At 35.8% G+C, this 16,044-nt stretch overlaps 2 protein-coding genes across 2 annotated transcripts; one reads left to right on the top strand and one right to left on the bottom strand.

Moving 5' to 3' along the window:
* The first annotated feature begins 9,156 nt into the window (after window positions 1-9,156).
* Window positions 9,157-11,463, top strand: LOC106313582 (pyruvate decarboxylase 1-like). Its single transcript, XM_013751433.1, has 4 exons — window positions 9,157-9,782; window positions 9,857-10,020; window positions 10,120-10,770; window positions 10,843-11,463. Exons 1-4 carry the CDS (start codon window positions 9,249-9,251, stop codon window positions 11,318-11,320), a joined length of 1,827 nt encoding a protein of 608 aa, XP_013606887.1. The 5' UTR covers window positions 9,157-9,248; the 3' UTR covers window positions 11,321-11,463.
* A 1,668-nt stretch (window positions 11,464-13,131) lies between these two features.
* LOC106319492 (transcription factor bHLH140) lies at window positions 13,132-16,034 on the bottom strand. The gene is made up of 6 exons (XM_013757836.1): window positions 15,909-16,034; window positions 15,719-15,831; window positions 14,644-15,503; window positions 14,002-14,569; window positions 13,751-13,921; window positions 13,132-13,654 (listed from the first exon to the last, which is right to left on the bottom strand). The coding sequence occupies exons 1-6, from the start codon at window positions 16,021-16,023 to the stop codon at window positions 13,331-13,333; spliced, it is 2,151 nt and encodes a 716-aa protein (XP_013613290.1). The 5' UTR covers window positions 16,024-16,034; the 3' UTR covers window positions 13,132-13,330.
* Window positions 16,035-16,044: the final 10 nt, after the last annotated feature.

Genomic DNA, 16,044 nt, shown 5'->3' with positions numbered 1-16,044 from the left:
AAAACTTCATATGCTCCCTAAATTAGTGGACAAACCCCAATAAAATCTCCTTTTTAGAGAAATAGAGACAACAAAGGTTTCAAACCTCTTTGACCATCATCATATATTATTACATGAGGCAACTATGCATTAAAGCAATATTCTATATTTTTTTAATTTTTCTCAAAATCTCCCTACGAAAATATTGAGTTTTAGGTTAAACGCTCTATATACTGAAGCCTAAACTTTTTAGTGTTGTTTTAAAATTTCTAACCACATTCTACATTTGTATTAATGTATGTTAAACTCTTTAATCTAAATTCTCTTTCATCGTACATGAGTATCGTTCTTTTTTTATCAATTAATTTAGTAAAACTTCATATGCTCCCTATATTAGTGGACAAACCCCAGTAAATCGTTTTTCTAGAGAAATAGAGACAACAAAGGTTTCAAACCTCTTTGACCATCATCATATGTTAGTTCATGATACAAATATGCATTAAAATAATATTGTCATATTTTTGAGTTTTTTTCAAAATCTATGTGTTAACCCCTACAAAATATTCAGTTTTTTGGTAAATGGTTAATATGCTGAAGCCTATAATCTTTAATGTTGTTTTAAAAATTCTAAGCACATTCTACATTTGTATTAATGTAATCTAAAATATCTTTCATGGTACATGAGCATCCTTCTTTTTTTTAATCAATTAATATAGTAAAACTTCATATGCTCCCTAAATTAGTGGACAAACCCCAATAAAATCGCTTTTCTAGATAAATAGAGACAACAAAGGTTTCAAACCTCTTTGACCATCATCATATGTTAGTTCATGATACAAATATGCATTAAAATAATATTGTCATATTTTTGAGTTTTTTTCAAAATCTATGTGTTAACCCCTACAAAATATTCAGTTTTTTGGTAAATGGTTAATATGCTGAAGCCTATAATCTTTAATGTTGTTTTAAAAATTCTAAGCACATTCTACATTTGTATTAATGTAATCTAAAATATCTTTCATGGTACATGAGCATCCTTCTTTTTTTTAATCAATTAATATAGTAAAACTTCATATGCTCCCTAAATTAGTGGACAAACCCCAATAAAATCGCTTTTCTAGAGAAATAGAGACAACAAAGGTTTCAAACGTCTTTGACCATCATCATATGTTAGTTCATCATACAACTATGTATTAAAACAATATTGTCATATTTGTTGAATTTTTTTCAAAATCTATGTGTGTTCTACAAAATATTCAGTTTTTGAGTAAATCGTTAATATATTGAAGCCTATAATCTTTAGTGTTGTTTTAAAATTTCTAACTTCATTCTACATTTGTATTAATGTATTATAAACTCTCTTTCATGGTATATGTGCATCGTTCTATTTTTTATCAATTAATTTAGAAAACTTCATATGCTCCCTAAATTAGGGAATAAACTAAAATAAAATAGCTATTCTAGAAAACGAAGATAAAAAAGGTTCCAAACTTCTCATATCATCATCATATGCTAGTTCATGATACAATTATGCAATAAAAATATTGTTATATTTTTAAAAAAATTCTCAAAATGTATATGTTAACCCCTACAAAATATTCAGTTTTTTGGTAAATAGTTACTGAAGCCTATAATCTTTAGTGTTTTTTAAAAAATTTCTAATCATGTTCTACATTTTTATTAATGTATTCAAAACTATCCTTCATGGTACATGGGCGTCGTTCTATTTTTTATCAATTAATTTAGTAAAATTTCATATGTTCCATAAGTTAGTAGACAAACCACAATAAAATCGCTATTGTAGAGAAACGGAGACAGCAAAGGTTTCAAACCTCTCTGACCATTATCATATGTTAGTTAATGATACAACTATGCATTAAAACAATATTGTCATTTTTGAATTTTTTCCAAAATCTATGTGATAACCCCTGCAAAATATTCAGTTTTTCGGTAAATGCTCTATATACTGAAGCTTATAATCTTTAGTATTGTTTTAAAATTTCTAACCTTATTCTACATTTTTATTAATGTATTCAAAACTTTTTTCATAGTACATGGATATCGTTTTATTTTTTTATCAATTAATTTAATAAAATTTTATCTTTTTTGTGAAACAGCTTTCATTAATAGAAATTAACCTTGGTACATTAAAGATAGAGCATGTTTGGCCGTAGAGTCAGTTCTAACATTAACTGTTCTAGGAATCTATTTAAACTGAATAACATTAAAGAGAGGAATAAGGATATGAAAGATTTGTTTAGTTTATTTTCTTCTCTTGCAAGAAAACATCTACCAAGCAGATCGCAACATGTACAGTTTTTTTTAACAAAACTCGAAACCGTGTCACGGAACGTTCACATTAATGTAATAGTTCTTTTTTTTAAAAAAAAACTCAAAACCGTGTCGTAGACGTTCACAGTCATGTTGTTTGTTTATTTCATAACATTACATAAATTTGGGCTCACTCGCTACGTCAGCTTATCTGGATGTGGGTACTTAGAGCGAGCCCTCAAAAACGTCACTCGCCAGTATGAATCATCATGTATCACTTGTGTGTGTTTCAAGTCTATTTCTTGCTAAATCATCTTATTAGTCGATTAAATCAAATGTTTATAATTTTAAGTCTACATAATGAATTAGAGTGGAAAAATGTCAACGAGTTTACATGTGAACCCCAAACAGAAAACCAAAAAAATACAAAACTAAACGTCAAATAACTAAGTAACGTTATTAGAAGGAGACCACAATTTGCATGTGAAATGGACATAAAGGAGACAGTACGCATTTCGAAGCTACCCTAAACTATTTAAAATATTCCATGTTTCATTAATATCCCATCATATCGTATTTTGAATTAATATAGTCTCATTCCTAATTATGATAGATATTACGAGTCATCAAAATTATGATCGTTTCGTTGCGCTATTTGTCTTTTGGTTATCTTGTGATTAGCAAATATTGAATTCACACGATGTACTTGTGTGTTCTGATCTTCTGGATGTGTGCATTTATTTACACGTCCTCCGATTTCTAAAACTTGAAGTTCTAGGAATTTTTTTTATTTTAAACTAGACGACATTTTGTGCACAAAAAAAAAACTAGACGACATTTTAATTCTTAATGTTATATTTAATAAATTTGTATTTTATATGACATTTATATTTAACAACTTATTTTGTTATTAGTTAATTATTAGTTAAATAAATAATTAATGATGTTTTGTTAAACAATATAAAAAAAATTAATATTTTTTATCCGATGTACATAATTCTAAAACGTTATCATAAACATTAGGTGTAACACAACCTCTTTCTCTCTCTCGAGCATTTGATTCTTCTCAGCCTGTATGGTTGGACTTTAGGCGTGTATTCTTCCATACATTAAGTCTCAAGTATTGTCTGGGGTTGTGGTCTGGTGCAGCACCAACCAAGCTAATGTTCTCTGTGGAACAAACACAAAGGCATGTGGGCTGTTGCTGATCAGGTCACTAGTCTTTATTAGAATAGATATATATTTTTTTAATGTTAGGTTAGATTCGAGTTTATTATGGACTTCCAATTTAAAATCAATTGATGATAGTTGAATTGGTTCTAACTTTTTATATATTATTTAATGTCCTTTCGAATTTTCACGTGGGATAAGTTATCCCTAATAGCTCCTCTATAATAGTAGAGGAATTTTATTAGGTTTTCAATTCATGGTTTATATTGTTGGTTTTATTTCTGTAACTCTTGGTGTCATTATTGGAATCCAAATTCTCCCGAAAGCACTTTTTGAGCAAAATTACTAGTTCCAACCAGGACGAGTTAGTCTGGTGGTGTACGGCTTGCGGTTGCAAGTACGACCCCTGGATTCGATTCGCAATGGCCACCAAGGAATTTACATGCGGACTTGCTCTGGCGTCCGAGACCGAAGACCGAAGACCGTTGTCTGGCCATGACCCATCTTCGGGTGTGCGTCCGCGCCGCTAAAAAATTCGGTCTCTAGTCTGGACCACTACGGTGGGGCCAGGACACTCGGTTATCAAAAAAAATATATATATATATATTAGCTGGATGAGCTTTGGTAACCCCGAAATTGCCACGGCCCAATAGTAACGGTAAAGTTCAATTTCCACCAATTCCTCTAACAACAACAAGATAAAAGAAACTCTTGCATAAGAAAACACTTTACTTTCACATCATACTACTTTGAACTCGGGTAATATTCTAAAGCCTTTGGTATGGGCTGCGTTTGAAACACCGAGGCCCACATCATACATTCCCAAAATTACCAAAACCCTTTTATATAATTCAAGCGCTGCTTTAACATTCATTCACCATAATCTAGTAAGCCGCCGCCATCGCGACCTCTCCCTCTCTTTTTAATAGGGAGCAACTCTATTGTGTAGCTCTGTCTCTCCTATCTCATTACAACTGCTCTTTCTTTCTCTGTATGTTTTTTTTCGTTTTTTTTTTTGCAATACTTCCTGATGAGGATAACATATCTAAAGCTATGGATCTGATTTTTCAGATTCATATGATGCTATATTGTCATAGTTACTCTGATGGGAAATTATTTGTTTTCTTTTTCTTGTGAAACATTGAATCTCTGATATAGTTAGGTTGATATTCAAAATATAGGGCAACCTTTTGCCGAGGAGATTATGAAATTGAATCTATTGATCTACCTCTTTTTCCCTGTTGCCAATATAGTTTCATTTGCATTATTACATAAGCTTGCTTTATAGTTTAAGACCAATTCCTACAAGTCTTAAGCTTTTATGTTTTTGCTACAGAACAAAATAATATTTTTTAGTATTGTTTTGAAAACAAGAGGCAACTTTTTGCCGAGTGAATCGAATATCGATCTCTCTCTTTTTCCCAGTTGCCTAAATCATGTTATGGCCGCCTGAGAGGAATTCGCTGATTGGTTATGTAATTTCAAATTATCCAATCTTTTCCTCTTTGCTGCTACATTTTGTTTTGCTCCAATTACTCAATCTACTATTCATTGTGAATTCATAAATTTTTCTACTCTGATACAAGATAAAACGTTTCCTGATAACTTTACGATTTTGAGATTGAGCACATGACGAGACCACTACTTTGGGTTCATAGGCATAAGTTCATCTAGTTAAGAACATGATCAAGAGGAACTGATTAAGGGCCCAATACTTGTAGTACATAACAAAACTCTATCATTTGTTAAAAATACAGATTGCTTCTCTTCATCTTTGGCTGGGCATAATATCCATACCCTAGATCCGGTTGGATCTTACCTAAATATTTGAAAGGGACTATTTTTCAAAAAAAACTGAATCCTACTGAAAATGGACTAGGGAATAACCTCTCTATAGGTTAATAATGTTGGAACTTTAGAATTTTATTAATTTATAGAGATATTAATTTTTAAAAAATATCTTATTTAAATTTTTTATTTTAAAATATATTTATTCTAAGATAAAAAAATATATTTGATTTTAATGCATAGATATTAATTGTTATTTTTTTGAAATTTGGCATTTATATTAATTTTATTATAGTATATGGTGTATATAATATATATTGCATAGAATTTAAATGTGGTTTTGATATAATATTATTAAATCTTATTAAAAATATATTAAGTGTTAAGAAAATGTAAAGATAATTTCAATATGGATATAAAAACAATATAATAAAATATTCTAATTTATATAAAATATATATACATATAAATTATTAATTTATAATTTTAATGGGACCATATATTTACATAGAATTTTTTTAAAAAAATATCATTTTATTATTTAATCGATTTGTGTCCAATTTTGAACTGGTCCAAATTGAGACCGCTGAAATTTATTAATTTATAAAGATTATTAATTTATCCAGTATTAATTTATATAGGTTCTACTGTAGATAGTCAAACATATAATATTATTTTAAAATTATATTTATAATAGTATTAATAACTAAATTAAAATTATAAACCAAATATATTAACTATTTTAGATATTTATAAATAAAATATATGTTTTCGATCAGAATAGTTTTATGGCTATTTTTGATAAAAAAATAACCAATTTGAACTAGATAAATCGAGTATTTCTTAGATTTTTAAGTTATTTTATATAAGTTTAAGTTTGGATATAAAATACGTAAGTTGAATCGATTAGTCTGGTTACTTCGGATTAAATCCGAATCTACCCGGATTTGGGAGGATCCAACTCGAATCTATCCTAGTTTTTTGTAATATCCAAATGAGACCATTTTTTAAAATCCGAAAAAAATTGATATCCGAATGGACAGTATCCATACCGGAAGGAGTATCCGAATGCCAAGTTTTTCCATCGATTCCCACGGCGGCACGTAAATTTTGCTGGCGAGTTAATTTTTTTCTGATACATGATAAAAGGTTTCCTTATAACTTGACGTTTTTTATATTGACCACATAGAAAGACCACATTAGGTCCATAGGCATAAGTTTACGTACTTAAAAACACTATCGGGATATGTGATCTCATTTGGGTCGAAAAATTCCCAATGAAAAAAAAATTAAAATCTCCAGTGAAAGGGCAAATAATAGAACTCTGTGCAATTTTTAAACTATAAACTTTTAATTTTGATACCATCAGTTTCCTTTTGTATTTACAAATTTTTAAAATACTATTTACTTTTATTTTCTGATATTTAAACTATAAACTTTCCTTCTTATTTTATGCAACTTAATTTGATAAATTTATTTTAACCAAAAATAGATATTTTCCAATATTATAATTTTAAATATATATATTTATTCATTATTAATTCCAAATTTAAAATAAAAAATTAGTTATTTATGTTAAATTTTATGTTTAATTAAATTAAAAGTTAAATTAAAATATTGCTAAGCAAATAACAAATCTAAATATTAACAAATTGTTATTTTTAAATGTAATTTAGTTTTAAATTTTATTTTATGTGCATAGCACCGAAAACACCTTATAATATATAAGCACATTTTGAATTTGTGAATAGTAAAAAAAAACAGAAAAATGGGCACATGTATTTTCCGGTGTTTTGATATATAATCACATTTTGAATTTGTAAACAGTAGAGAAGATTTTTTTTTTTGGTCATTGAAATAACTTCTAAAAGTTTGGTCTCCAAAGCTCAATGATCTCAAGGAAACAAAGAGAAGACAGACAATGATAAAGGACACACACCATTAAGTGCTTAAGCGAAAAAAAACCTACAAAGGAAAAAGAGTTTTTGAGATATAAATGGTTTCATACTCGATTAGGTGAAGCCAGTGCAGAGTATGTAGATGGAGAGGAGATAGCATCAGCACGAATGATATCAGTAAGCCAACTTGGACCTCCACAAACTAATAGGATTGAACCCTTCCATCCTTAGTGACACTAACAGCGATCTCAATTACTACTCTGTTTGCAGCCACATTCACTACTTCATCACAGAAGTGTTGGAAGCAGTTCAGTGCTTGGCAAGTTCGCTCAATAGTATTGGACAGCCCAGAAAACCAATGCAGATTGTTCAGGACAGACAACAGAACCGTTTACCATGCAGTTCCACGCAGACCAATAGGGGCTATGGTAAATATAAATTTCCAAAGAAAATAAGCACATAAGTAGATGAAATTGAAAGGAACGCCAAATAGAAAAAGGCATTGTTGTGTCTTTTGTGAAAAGAAAACACTGTCACTCTTCCGCTCCGGCATAAGTCCAACCAAGCACCTGACCGTTGAACTTCCAATCCAGAACGCAACCAGATCCCGTTGCAAAACACATACATCAAAAAAGAATCACTGAAGGAGGTTGAGTTTACAAAACAACCACAAATAATACCACCGAACTCCTTGAACAGCTATCACCACCACCACTGCTTCTTTATAAAAAGTGCAGCTCCAATACAGTAAAAACAAACTGGAAGAGTGAACAGGAGCCACCAAAACCTTTAAAAGACAGCCTCAGAAACACACTGAAGAACAATCTGTCATAACTGCCGATGAGATTTTAGAAAATCAGAGAACTAAGCGACAAAAAATAAAACCAAACTGATGAGAAAGTTAAAAGAGAAAAGAGATCTCCCCTGGCATAAGCGACAAGCGCCACCGGGGGGGGGAAAACGAGCATCAGATCAGAGGGGTTTGGGTGTGACGGCTAGCAAACAGTAGAGAGATTAGAGCAGCTTTTTAGTTTTTTCCACTTCTATTTTTCCACTTCTATTTTTCCCTATTTTTAATATATAAAGCGGATAGTTGTTTTTAAAAAATGACAGTAAGAAGATTAGAGCAGATATTGTAACTTGGAAATGGGAATATTATAACTTTGTTCTCACGTAAAATATTGTTCACAGCAAATATCAGACATAATTCAGTTACAAAAAAAAATATCAGACATAATTAATTAAGAAGAAAATCGCAAGAATAATATGATGAAGTTTTGGAATAAAAGAAGATTATGCGTTGCGGATTACGTTAGCCTTGAAAAACAAGGTTAAGACATATACAAGGCTAACCTGCAATGCATTAATCTTCTTTTATTACATACCAAAGATAAACATTTCCAAGTTAAACGTATTGTAATCTGAACCAAAAAGATGTTTTGGAACTTTTATACACAATAATATCATAGAATATACTAGGAATGTATCTTGTTGTAACTCGTGAGCTGGTAACACAAAAAAAAAAAACTCGTGAGCTGGTAACACAAACACAACATGGCGGTATTCCGTATTCAAATAACTGAACGAAGATGTCGGTAAGGAAAAATAACCAATAAGCATTGCTTTGTTAATGGGTGAATAATAAAAAAAATTGAGGAGCCAGCTGATTTGCCAAGTAATCAATCATTTTGACATTGTATTGGTTTGTCATTTAGTAATATTTCAAACCAAAAAGTAATTTTTTTTTTTAAAACAATCATTGTATAAAAAAGCAGTCCACTGTAAATTGAGAAGAAGCCAAGTTGGAAATGAAAATACTGGCGACTCCGTTGGTTTGTGAAAACAAACAAAATCATGGTTTTGAAGGACCTTTCAAGTTGTATTTATTTTTAGGACCAAATGATAGACAATAAAGGAAAGAGAGAGTTAAAGCAGTGTATTTAATTTCTCATTGAAATATCTGTACACGTAATTTAAAAAAAAAATACTTTATGGGCAAGCAAAAAGAAAACACTCTTAGTATTCTATTATTCCCCAACTACTGTATATATAAAAGGCACACCATCGTTCCATTTCACTACACTCACAGAACCAAACAAACTTGACACTATTATTCATTCATTAAACCAAATAACCCTTTCAATGGACACCAAAATCGGATCGATCGATGATGCGTGCAAGCCGAAGAATGGCGACGTGTGTAGTCCAACAAACGGCACCGTCGCAAGCATAGAAGACACAGTTCCAGCCTCAGGGATCTCGGTGGGGTCATCGGAAGCGACACTAGGGCGTCACTTGGGGAGACGACTTGTACAGGCGGGAGTGAGGGATATATTCACAGTACCGGGGGATTTCAACCTAACATTGCTGGACCACCTGATCGCGGAGCCGGAGCTGAAGAACATTGGGTGCTGCAACGAGCTCAACGCGGGTTACGCTGCGGATGGATACGCTCGATCTCGCGGGGTGGGGGCATGCGTGGTGACCTTCACGGTAGGGGGACTGAGCGTATTGAACGCTATCGCAGGAGCCTACAGCGAGAATCTGCCGGTTATATGTATAGTGGGAGGCCCTAACTCCAACGATTTTGGGACCAACCGCATTCTCCACCACACCATCGGTTTACCTGATTTCACCCAAGAGCTTCGCTGTTTCCAGACCGTTACTTGCTACCAAGTAATTTTATTTACATTCTATCAGACTATCAGATCTATATTTTAATTTTAATATGTTGTTGTGTTGCTTGCTAGGCGGTGGTGAACAATTTGGAAGATGCTCATGAACAGATCGACAAGGCCATCTCAACAGCTCTTAAAGAAAGCAAGCCTGTTTACATCAGCATCAGCTGCAACTTAGCTGCTACTCCTCACCCTACTTTCATCCGTGATCCTGTCCCTTTTTCCCTTACTCCTAGGTCAGTAACCTAACCACCCTTTTTCATCCACCATCTCCTCCTCCTTTGTGAATCAATATTTCCTTTTTTTTTATTTTTTTTAAATGTATTTGGTCTCAGATCGAGCAACAAAATGGGCCTTGAAGCTGCCGTTGAAGCAACGTTGGAGTTTCTCAACAAGGCCGTGAAGCCGGTCATTGTTGGTGGTGTCAAGCTACGTGTAGCCAAAGCTAGCGATGCTTTTGTTGACCTTGCAGACGCTTCTGGCTACGCCATGGCAGTGATGCCATCTGCCAAGGGCCTGGTCCCGGAGAACCATCCTCACTTCATTGGGACTTATTGGGGAGCAGTGAGCACTCCTTTCTGCTCTGAGATTGTCGAATCTGCTGATGCCTACATCTTTGCAGGCCCAATCTTCAACGACTACAGCTCTGTTGGTTACTCCCTTCTCCTCAAGAAAGAGAAAGCCATCGTTGTGCATCCTGACCGTGTCACTGTTGCTAATGGTCAAACGTTCGGTTGCGTCCTGATGAGCGAGTTCTTCACTGAACTGGCCAAGAGGGTGAAGCGTAACGAGACGGCTTATGAGAATTACCGCAGGATCTTTGTCCCTCAGGGTAAGCCAATTGCTTGCAAAGCAAGAGAGCCTTTGAGAGTCAACACAATGTTCCAACACGTTCAGAAGATGCTCTCTAGTGAAACCGCTGTCATTGCTGAAACCGGTGATTCTTGGTTTAACTGCCAGAAACTAAAGCTTCCTCAAGGATGTGGGTACGTCTCTCTTTTACCCTTCTCTACTAGAATTTAACCATAACTCTCAATCTCACGTTCTTCATTTTCTAGGTATGAGTTTCAGATGCAATATGGATCCATCGGGTGGTCTGTCGGTGCGACTCTGGGATACGCACAGGCTGTGCCGGAGAAGCGAGTGTTGGCTTTCATCGGAGATGGGAGTTTCCAAGTGACGGCTCAAGACGTATCCACAATGCTGCGCAACGGTCAGAAAACAATCATATTCCTGATTAACAACGGTGGCTACACCATTGAAGTGGAGATTCATGACGGTCCATACAACGTGATCAAGAACTGGAACTACACTGGTCTCGTCGATGCCATTCATAACGGTGAAGGCAAATGCTGGACCGCAAAGGTGAGATACGAGGAGGAGTTGGTGGAAGCGATTACGACTGCGACATTGGAGAAGAAGGATTCCCTTTGTTTCATTGAAGTGATTCTTCACAAAGATGATACGAGCAAAGAGTTGCTTGAGTGGGGCTCACGCGTTGCTGCTGCTAATGGCCGTCCCCACAACCCTCAGTAAGGAAGATAATCAAAAGGAACGAATCTTTTGAGTGAGACTCACGCATCTTAATCTTTTCTTACCAACTTCATGAGTTTGTTTGCTCATTGTTACTCTGCTTTACATCCCTTCTCTTTTTATTACTTTTCAACTCTTGGTTTTTTTTTTTTTTTTGAACACAATATACTTTCATTCAATCTCAACTCGTTCGGTTACAATAAACAGAGGTAATAAACCATCCTCTTTGATTAAAATGATAAACTACAATCACAAAAGCAGATAAGTAGGATAGTTCTTCATGAGAAGATGACAGCGAATTCAAGACCAAGCTCAAATGCGTCGATAAAACCTTCACGACCCCTTCACGACCGGAAAGCTGAGAAATAGTCACAAGTGACGTTAACATCCAATCTACACCTCGGAGAATCGCCGAAACGAAACCCGTTGCATCTTCAGGCCCCAAACGAACCGCTACGCAAGATAGCAAAACGGATATATATATGGATGGACACTTCCATTTAATGTTTGGAAGGGAAACACTCCTTAACAAGGAGGTAAGTCATCGGCTCAGGCCTCAGACCAACAGATGGAGAGATGAGACACAGCGTAGGAAGATAGCTAAAGCTTTTCCTATTTTTCCTATTTTGGTGCGGAGATGGCGGCGGATCTGGCTTGTGAGGCTCAACTTGGAGAGGATGAATGGCTTCAACCCCAACAAGGGGTGGGTATTCGTCGAGGGGGAGGTGAGCATAGCAGCACGATGACGGTGATGGAAAACGGGAACTGAAACCGGCGAGAATCTCGACGGGTTGGGGAATCCCCCATGAAAAGTCAGATCCGGTGGAACCAGATCTGTAATGAGACAGCCAAGATCTGCGACTCACAAGGACAAGCTTTCTACGGGGAGAAAACTTGGCGTGAGCAGAGATGTTGACAGAGACAGAGACCCAGGTCGGAGGGCTAACGTAAACGGTGGAAACGAAACGGAAACGAGAAAGATGAGAAGATCTAAAACGGAGGACCCGACGCCGGCGGCCAGAAGACTCACCAGCGTCGAGAGACGGCGGCTGCAATCGAGTTTCGATACTTGTGTCTGAGAGCTCTAGGGCGAACTCTCTTTTTTTTTTCAACTCTTGGTTTTAATTTGCTTTTGGAACCTTTTATGTAGTTTCTTCCGATTAGTACTAATAAATTCCTTTCTGATCTCGATAATTGTGTTCTCTACCATATAAAGTCCAAATCAATCCAAATAAATACTCTGTTCCCAAAAGTAATAAATTAATAAATGTTTATAATTTAATTTATTTTTTACTTTGTTATACACTTTCCAATAATTTTTCACCAATAAAATTTAATCAATTCAAATATTCTCAATTAATGTTTTTCAAAAGCATAAAAAAAATATCTTAATAATATAGAAAATCTATCTTTGTGAAACTAAAAAAAAATCTAAAAAATCTTACTTTCTGGAATGTAGGGAATAATTATTCCAGGTCGGTCAAAGTTTAAATTATTTATTTGTGTTCAGGTTGGTTAAAGTTTACATATTTTTGAGTTTTGGTCTCTGAATCCATCGTTGTTTACTCTCTAGTTTCGCTTGTCAAAAATTGCATTATAACCAAAAAGAATCAAGAAAATTTTTCATTTCAGTTTTTATTTATTTTGATATTTGCTTCACTGGATTTTTATTAGTTTTCTTTTGGTTTAACTAAATACATAGAAATATTTTAGAAACAAAAACCCTGTTAAGATTGAAACCCGATAATATATTAGATTCCACTGGCTTTTGAAAATGTTGCTAAACATGAACCAAACCTAACAAAACATAAATCGAATCCAAAACGAACTTTCAAATATCTGAATGGGACTAAAATTCATAAATCCAAAAGCCGATTGAACCCGAACCAAAACCCCCAAAACCCTATTGGTCCCGAATGCCCAGCCCTATTAACGATCCACTAAAATTACATACGACACTTGACTAGTTTCTAAAATTCTTAAAACCACAAAAATATAAATCTAACCGGTGGATTAATTTGAAGAGTCTGGTCGAGCCAAAAGACGACTGGTTTGGAGTAAATGGTGAGGAAAGGGAGAAGGACAGGTTCTGATATGCGATTTGAGTCTGGGGATAGTCGGGTGTGCGCTTCTACACCGATTGCAACGCAACTCACCTCTCAAAACAGCTTCACTCTCCACATTGGCCTTGCCTTGGCTTTTGACCTCTTCAAGCACATCCAACGAGTCACGGAAGAAGGAGGTTGTGAAAGAGTTCCAGTGTTTCTTGTTCTTCAAGTGATCGGATTCAAAGTCTTGGCTTATGACGTGTAGATGTAGCTGTCGCATTGAAGGAACCTGTGTGTGAAAAGAGACATAACTCAAAATAATATCATCAAAAATGCAGCAGATATGAAAATCTAAAACTGAATGCAAAAGGAAGGAAGGAAGTACCGAGTGATAACCAAGGCGGAAGATAAGAGAAGGATCCTCGTCCTGGAATCTCTGAACCCATTTCAAACCAACATTTTGCATTTCCTCAAGAAGTTGAATATTTTCTCTGCCAACGTCTTCAAGCCCATCTACACTCTCCTCCCTCGCCAGTACTAGCACGTGTTTCCGCGCCTAATATCCATTTACAAATATCCCTTTTTTTAATTAATCTGTCTCATAAGAAAGAAAGGTACTCTTATAAACACTTTTACCTTTGGGTATTGGTCGTTTATCACAACAATGTGGTCTGAAGATTCTAGCACGATATTCAGGTGTTTCTCTGGGTGCATCGCGATGATGTGGAGTGCCAATGCCCATGAGCTCCATCCTTTACTCGTCTTCTTTCCACTGTCATCCACAGACCCAGATTTTATATTACTAGCTATGGTCCCCTTGTACTTTTTGTTCCTCTCGGAATCTTCCTCACCAGAATCTGACACAGTTGCTTGATTGTTTCGTTTAGGCAACTTTGATTGATCCTGTACTGTCGACAAAAAACCTTCAAAGAGAGATGTGTACGCCTCCCGGAGAATTTTGCAGCCCTTGGTGTAGTCGTTGTTAAGGCAGTCTGGTCTGTTCGGATTCATGTTTGGTCCTAGGACATGTATCACATGCGTAATTCCTTCAGCGTTATGTAGCGGGCAAGTAGAAGGAAGAGGAACTACCACGGCTTTTCCGGGTAGAAGAGTGTTTGCTCGTGCTCTTGTGGCAGCCTCGAGATCTGAACCAGCAGCTTTGAATATCGCCGCATTCACGCCTCCACCTCCAGATTTAAGCCGCCTAGTAAACAGATACATTTACCTGGTTAGAAAGCGTTTTTACTGAATAGCAAGAAAATAAAGGAAGTAGCTTACCAGTTAGCAGCATTAGCTATAACATTGCAGTGCAGACCGCCTTGGGAATGAAGCTTAGTTATGTCTCCAACAAATGTGAAAAACCTTCCGGAATCAATGTTCTTCCGAGAAGCCTTAGCCTTGACCAAAGACAGAATCTTCGACCCATGGCTCAAGTCAACCAGGACAAGCCGTGCAGACCCGAGTTTTGGCAGGAATGCCTCTGCTGTCTCGACAATGATGTCAGATGCCTTGTCAAGATCAAACTGGAAATCTGCAGTCGAAATTGAAGGGAATGCCAATGTAGGTACAACAAGCTTAGCTGGGGAAACTCTGACAATTTCTATCTTATCATTAGCTTTGGGAGTTGTAGCTTCATTAGAAGAAGATGAAGCAGCAGGAACCGCACTGACTTTCTTAAAGAAGTTCATAATACCCGGTTGGCTTTTGGTGTCAGGATTCTTTAGGCCAAAAGAGCCGGAAGGAAGAGTATCCATTGGACCAAGCATGGTGTATGTTTTAACAGCAGTCTCAACATCTGCGTCGTTGTAACAAAACAGAATCCGAGAAAACCCTTCATTCAGTTTGGGAAGTTCCTTACTCCGAAGCATCTTGTTCACAACAGCTGCAGCTCTTCCGCCTTGGAGATTACCCTCATGGCCACTTCTTTTGACTGATCTAGATATACAAACCTGAGCAGAAAGTTCGAGAACCAGTGCATGGACTTCAACATGGGGACCACCGAGCTTAATAAACTCGGAGCGCTGTTCCCTGTCAAGATTGCATCTGTCAATAAAGACGCTCTTCCCTTCCTTGAGGGATTCTATAGCCATCTTTAGGCACTGAGCTTTGCTTCCAGCTTTGCCATTGTTAATAATGTCCTGAAATGAGAGATGAAATCTAAACCAAGACCAATCTTCTCAGATTTATTTATTTATTTATTTAAGAAAAGCAAGCACCAAGCTCTAATTCTAAAGATTTGCTTCACGCATAGCCTTGCTCAGCTAGTAGTAAAGACACAGAGGTACTTGGTCTCATTGAGGAATTTCATCAGTCAGGTTGTGCGCAGTATGATAGAGAGTGAAGGGAGAAAGACCTGACAGATGCGAGACCAAGGGCGGTGAGATGATTTCATTACGGACTCACAGAACGTCGATTTGCCGCTTCCTGGCGGACCAACCAGAAGCACCACTTTCTCCTTCTTCTCTGCTGCCATTATCGCTCATCAGAACACAATATAACTTGAAAACACACAGTTTAAGCAAGAGTGGCGAGGTTTCAATTACCAGAGACTTCTGTTTCCATCTCCATTTTGCTGGCGTTGTTGATCGGAGAACTCGTCTCTCTCTCTCTCTTTTTCCGATTTTCTATCAAGTCTATTCGCAGCAGAGGAATGAACATCTTAGTGCGTGTCGTGTGGCG

The sequence above is a fragment of the Brassica oleracea genome, chromosome C9 (genome assembly GCF_000695525.1).
Source record: "Brassica oleracea var. oleracea cultivar TO1000 chromosome C9, BOL, whole genome shotgun sequence".
Taxonomy (NCBI): domain Eukaryota; kingdom Viridiplantae; phylum Streptophyta; class Magnoliopsida; order Brassicales; family Brassicaceae; genus Brassica; species Brassica oleracea.
This window is presented reverse-complemented; position numbering and strand designations above follow the sequence as displayed.

Coding starts and splice junctions, on each gene's coding strand:
- LOC106319492 (XM_013757836.1), bottom strand. CDS start 16,023: ATGTTCATTCCTCTGCTGCGAATAGACTTGATAGAAAATCGGAAAAAG. Junction 15,832..15,908: donor GATGGAAACAGAAGTCTCTG/GTAATTGAAACC, acceptor CGATAATGGCAG/CAGAGAAGAAGGAGAAAGTG. Junction 14,570..14,643: donor ATAGCTAATGCTGCTAACTG/GTAAGCTACTTC, acceptor TCTGTTTACTAG/GCGGCTTAAATCTGGAGGTG.
- LOC106313582 (XM_013751433.1), top strand. CDS start 9,249: ATGGACACCAAAATCGGATCGATCGATGATGCGTGCAAGCCGAAGAAT. Junction 9,783..9,856: donor AGACCGTTACTTGCTACCAA/GTAATTTTATTT, acceptor GTTGCTTGCTAG/GCGGTGGTGAACAATTTGGA. Junction 10,771..10,842: donor AAGCTTCCTCAAGGATGTGG/GTACGTCTCTCT, acceptor TTCATTTTCTAG/GTATGAGTTTCAGATGCAAT.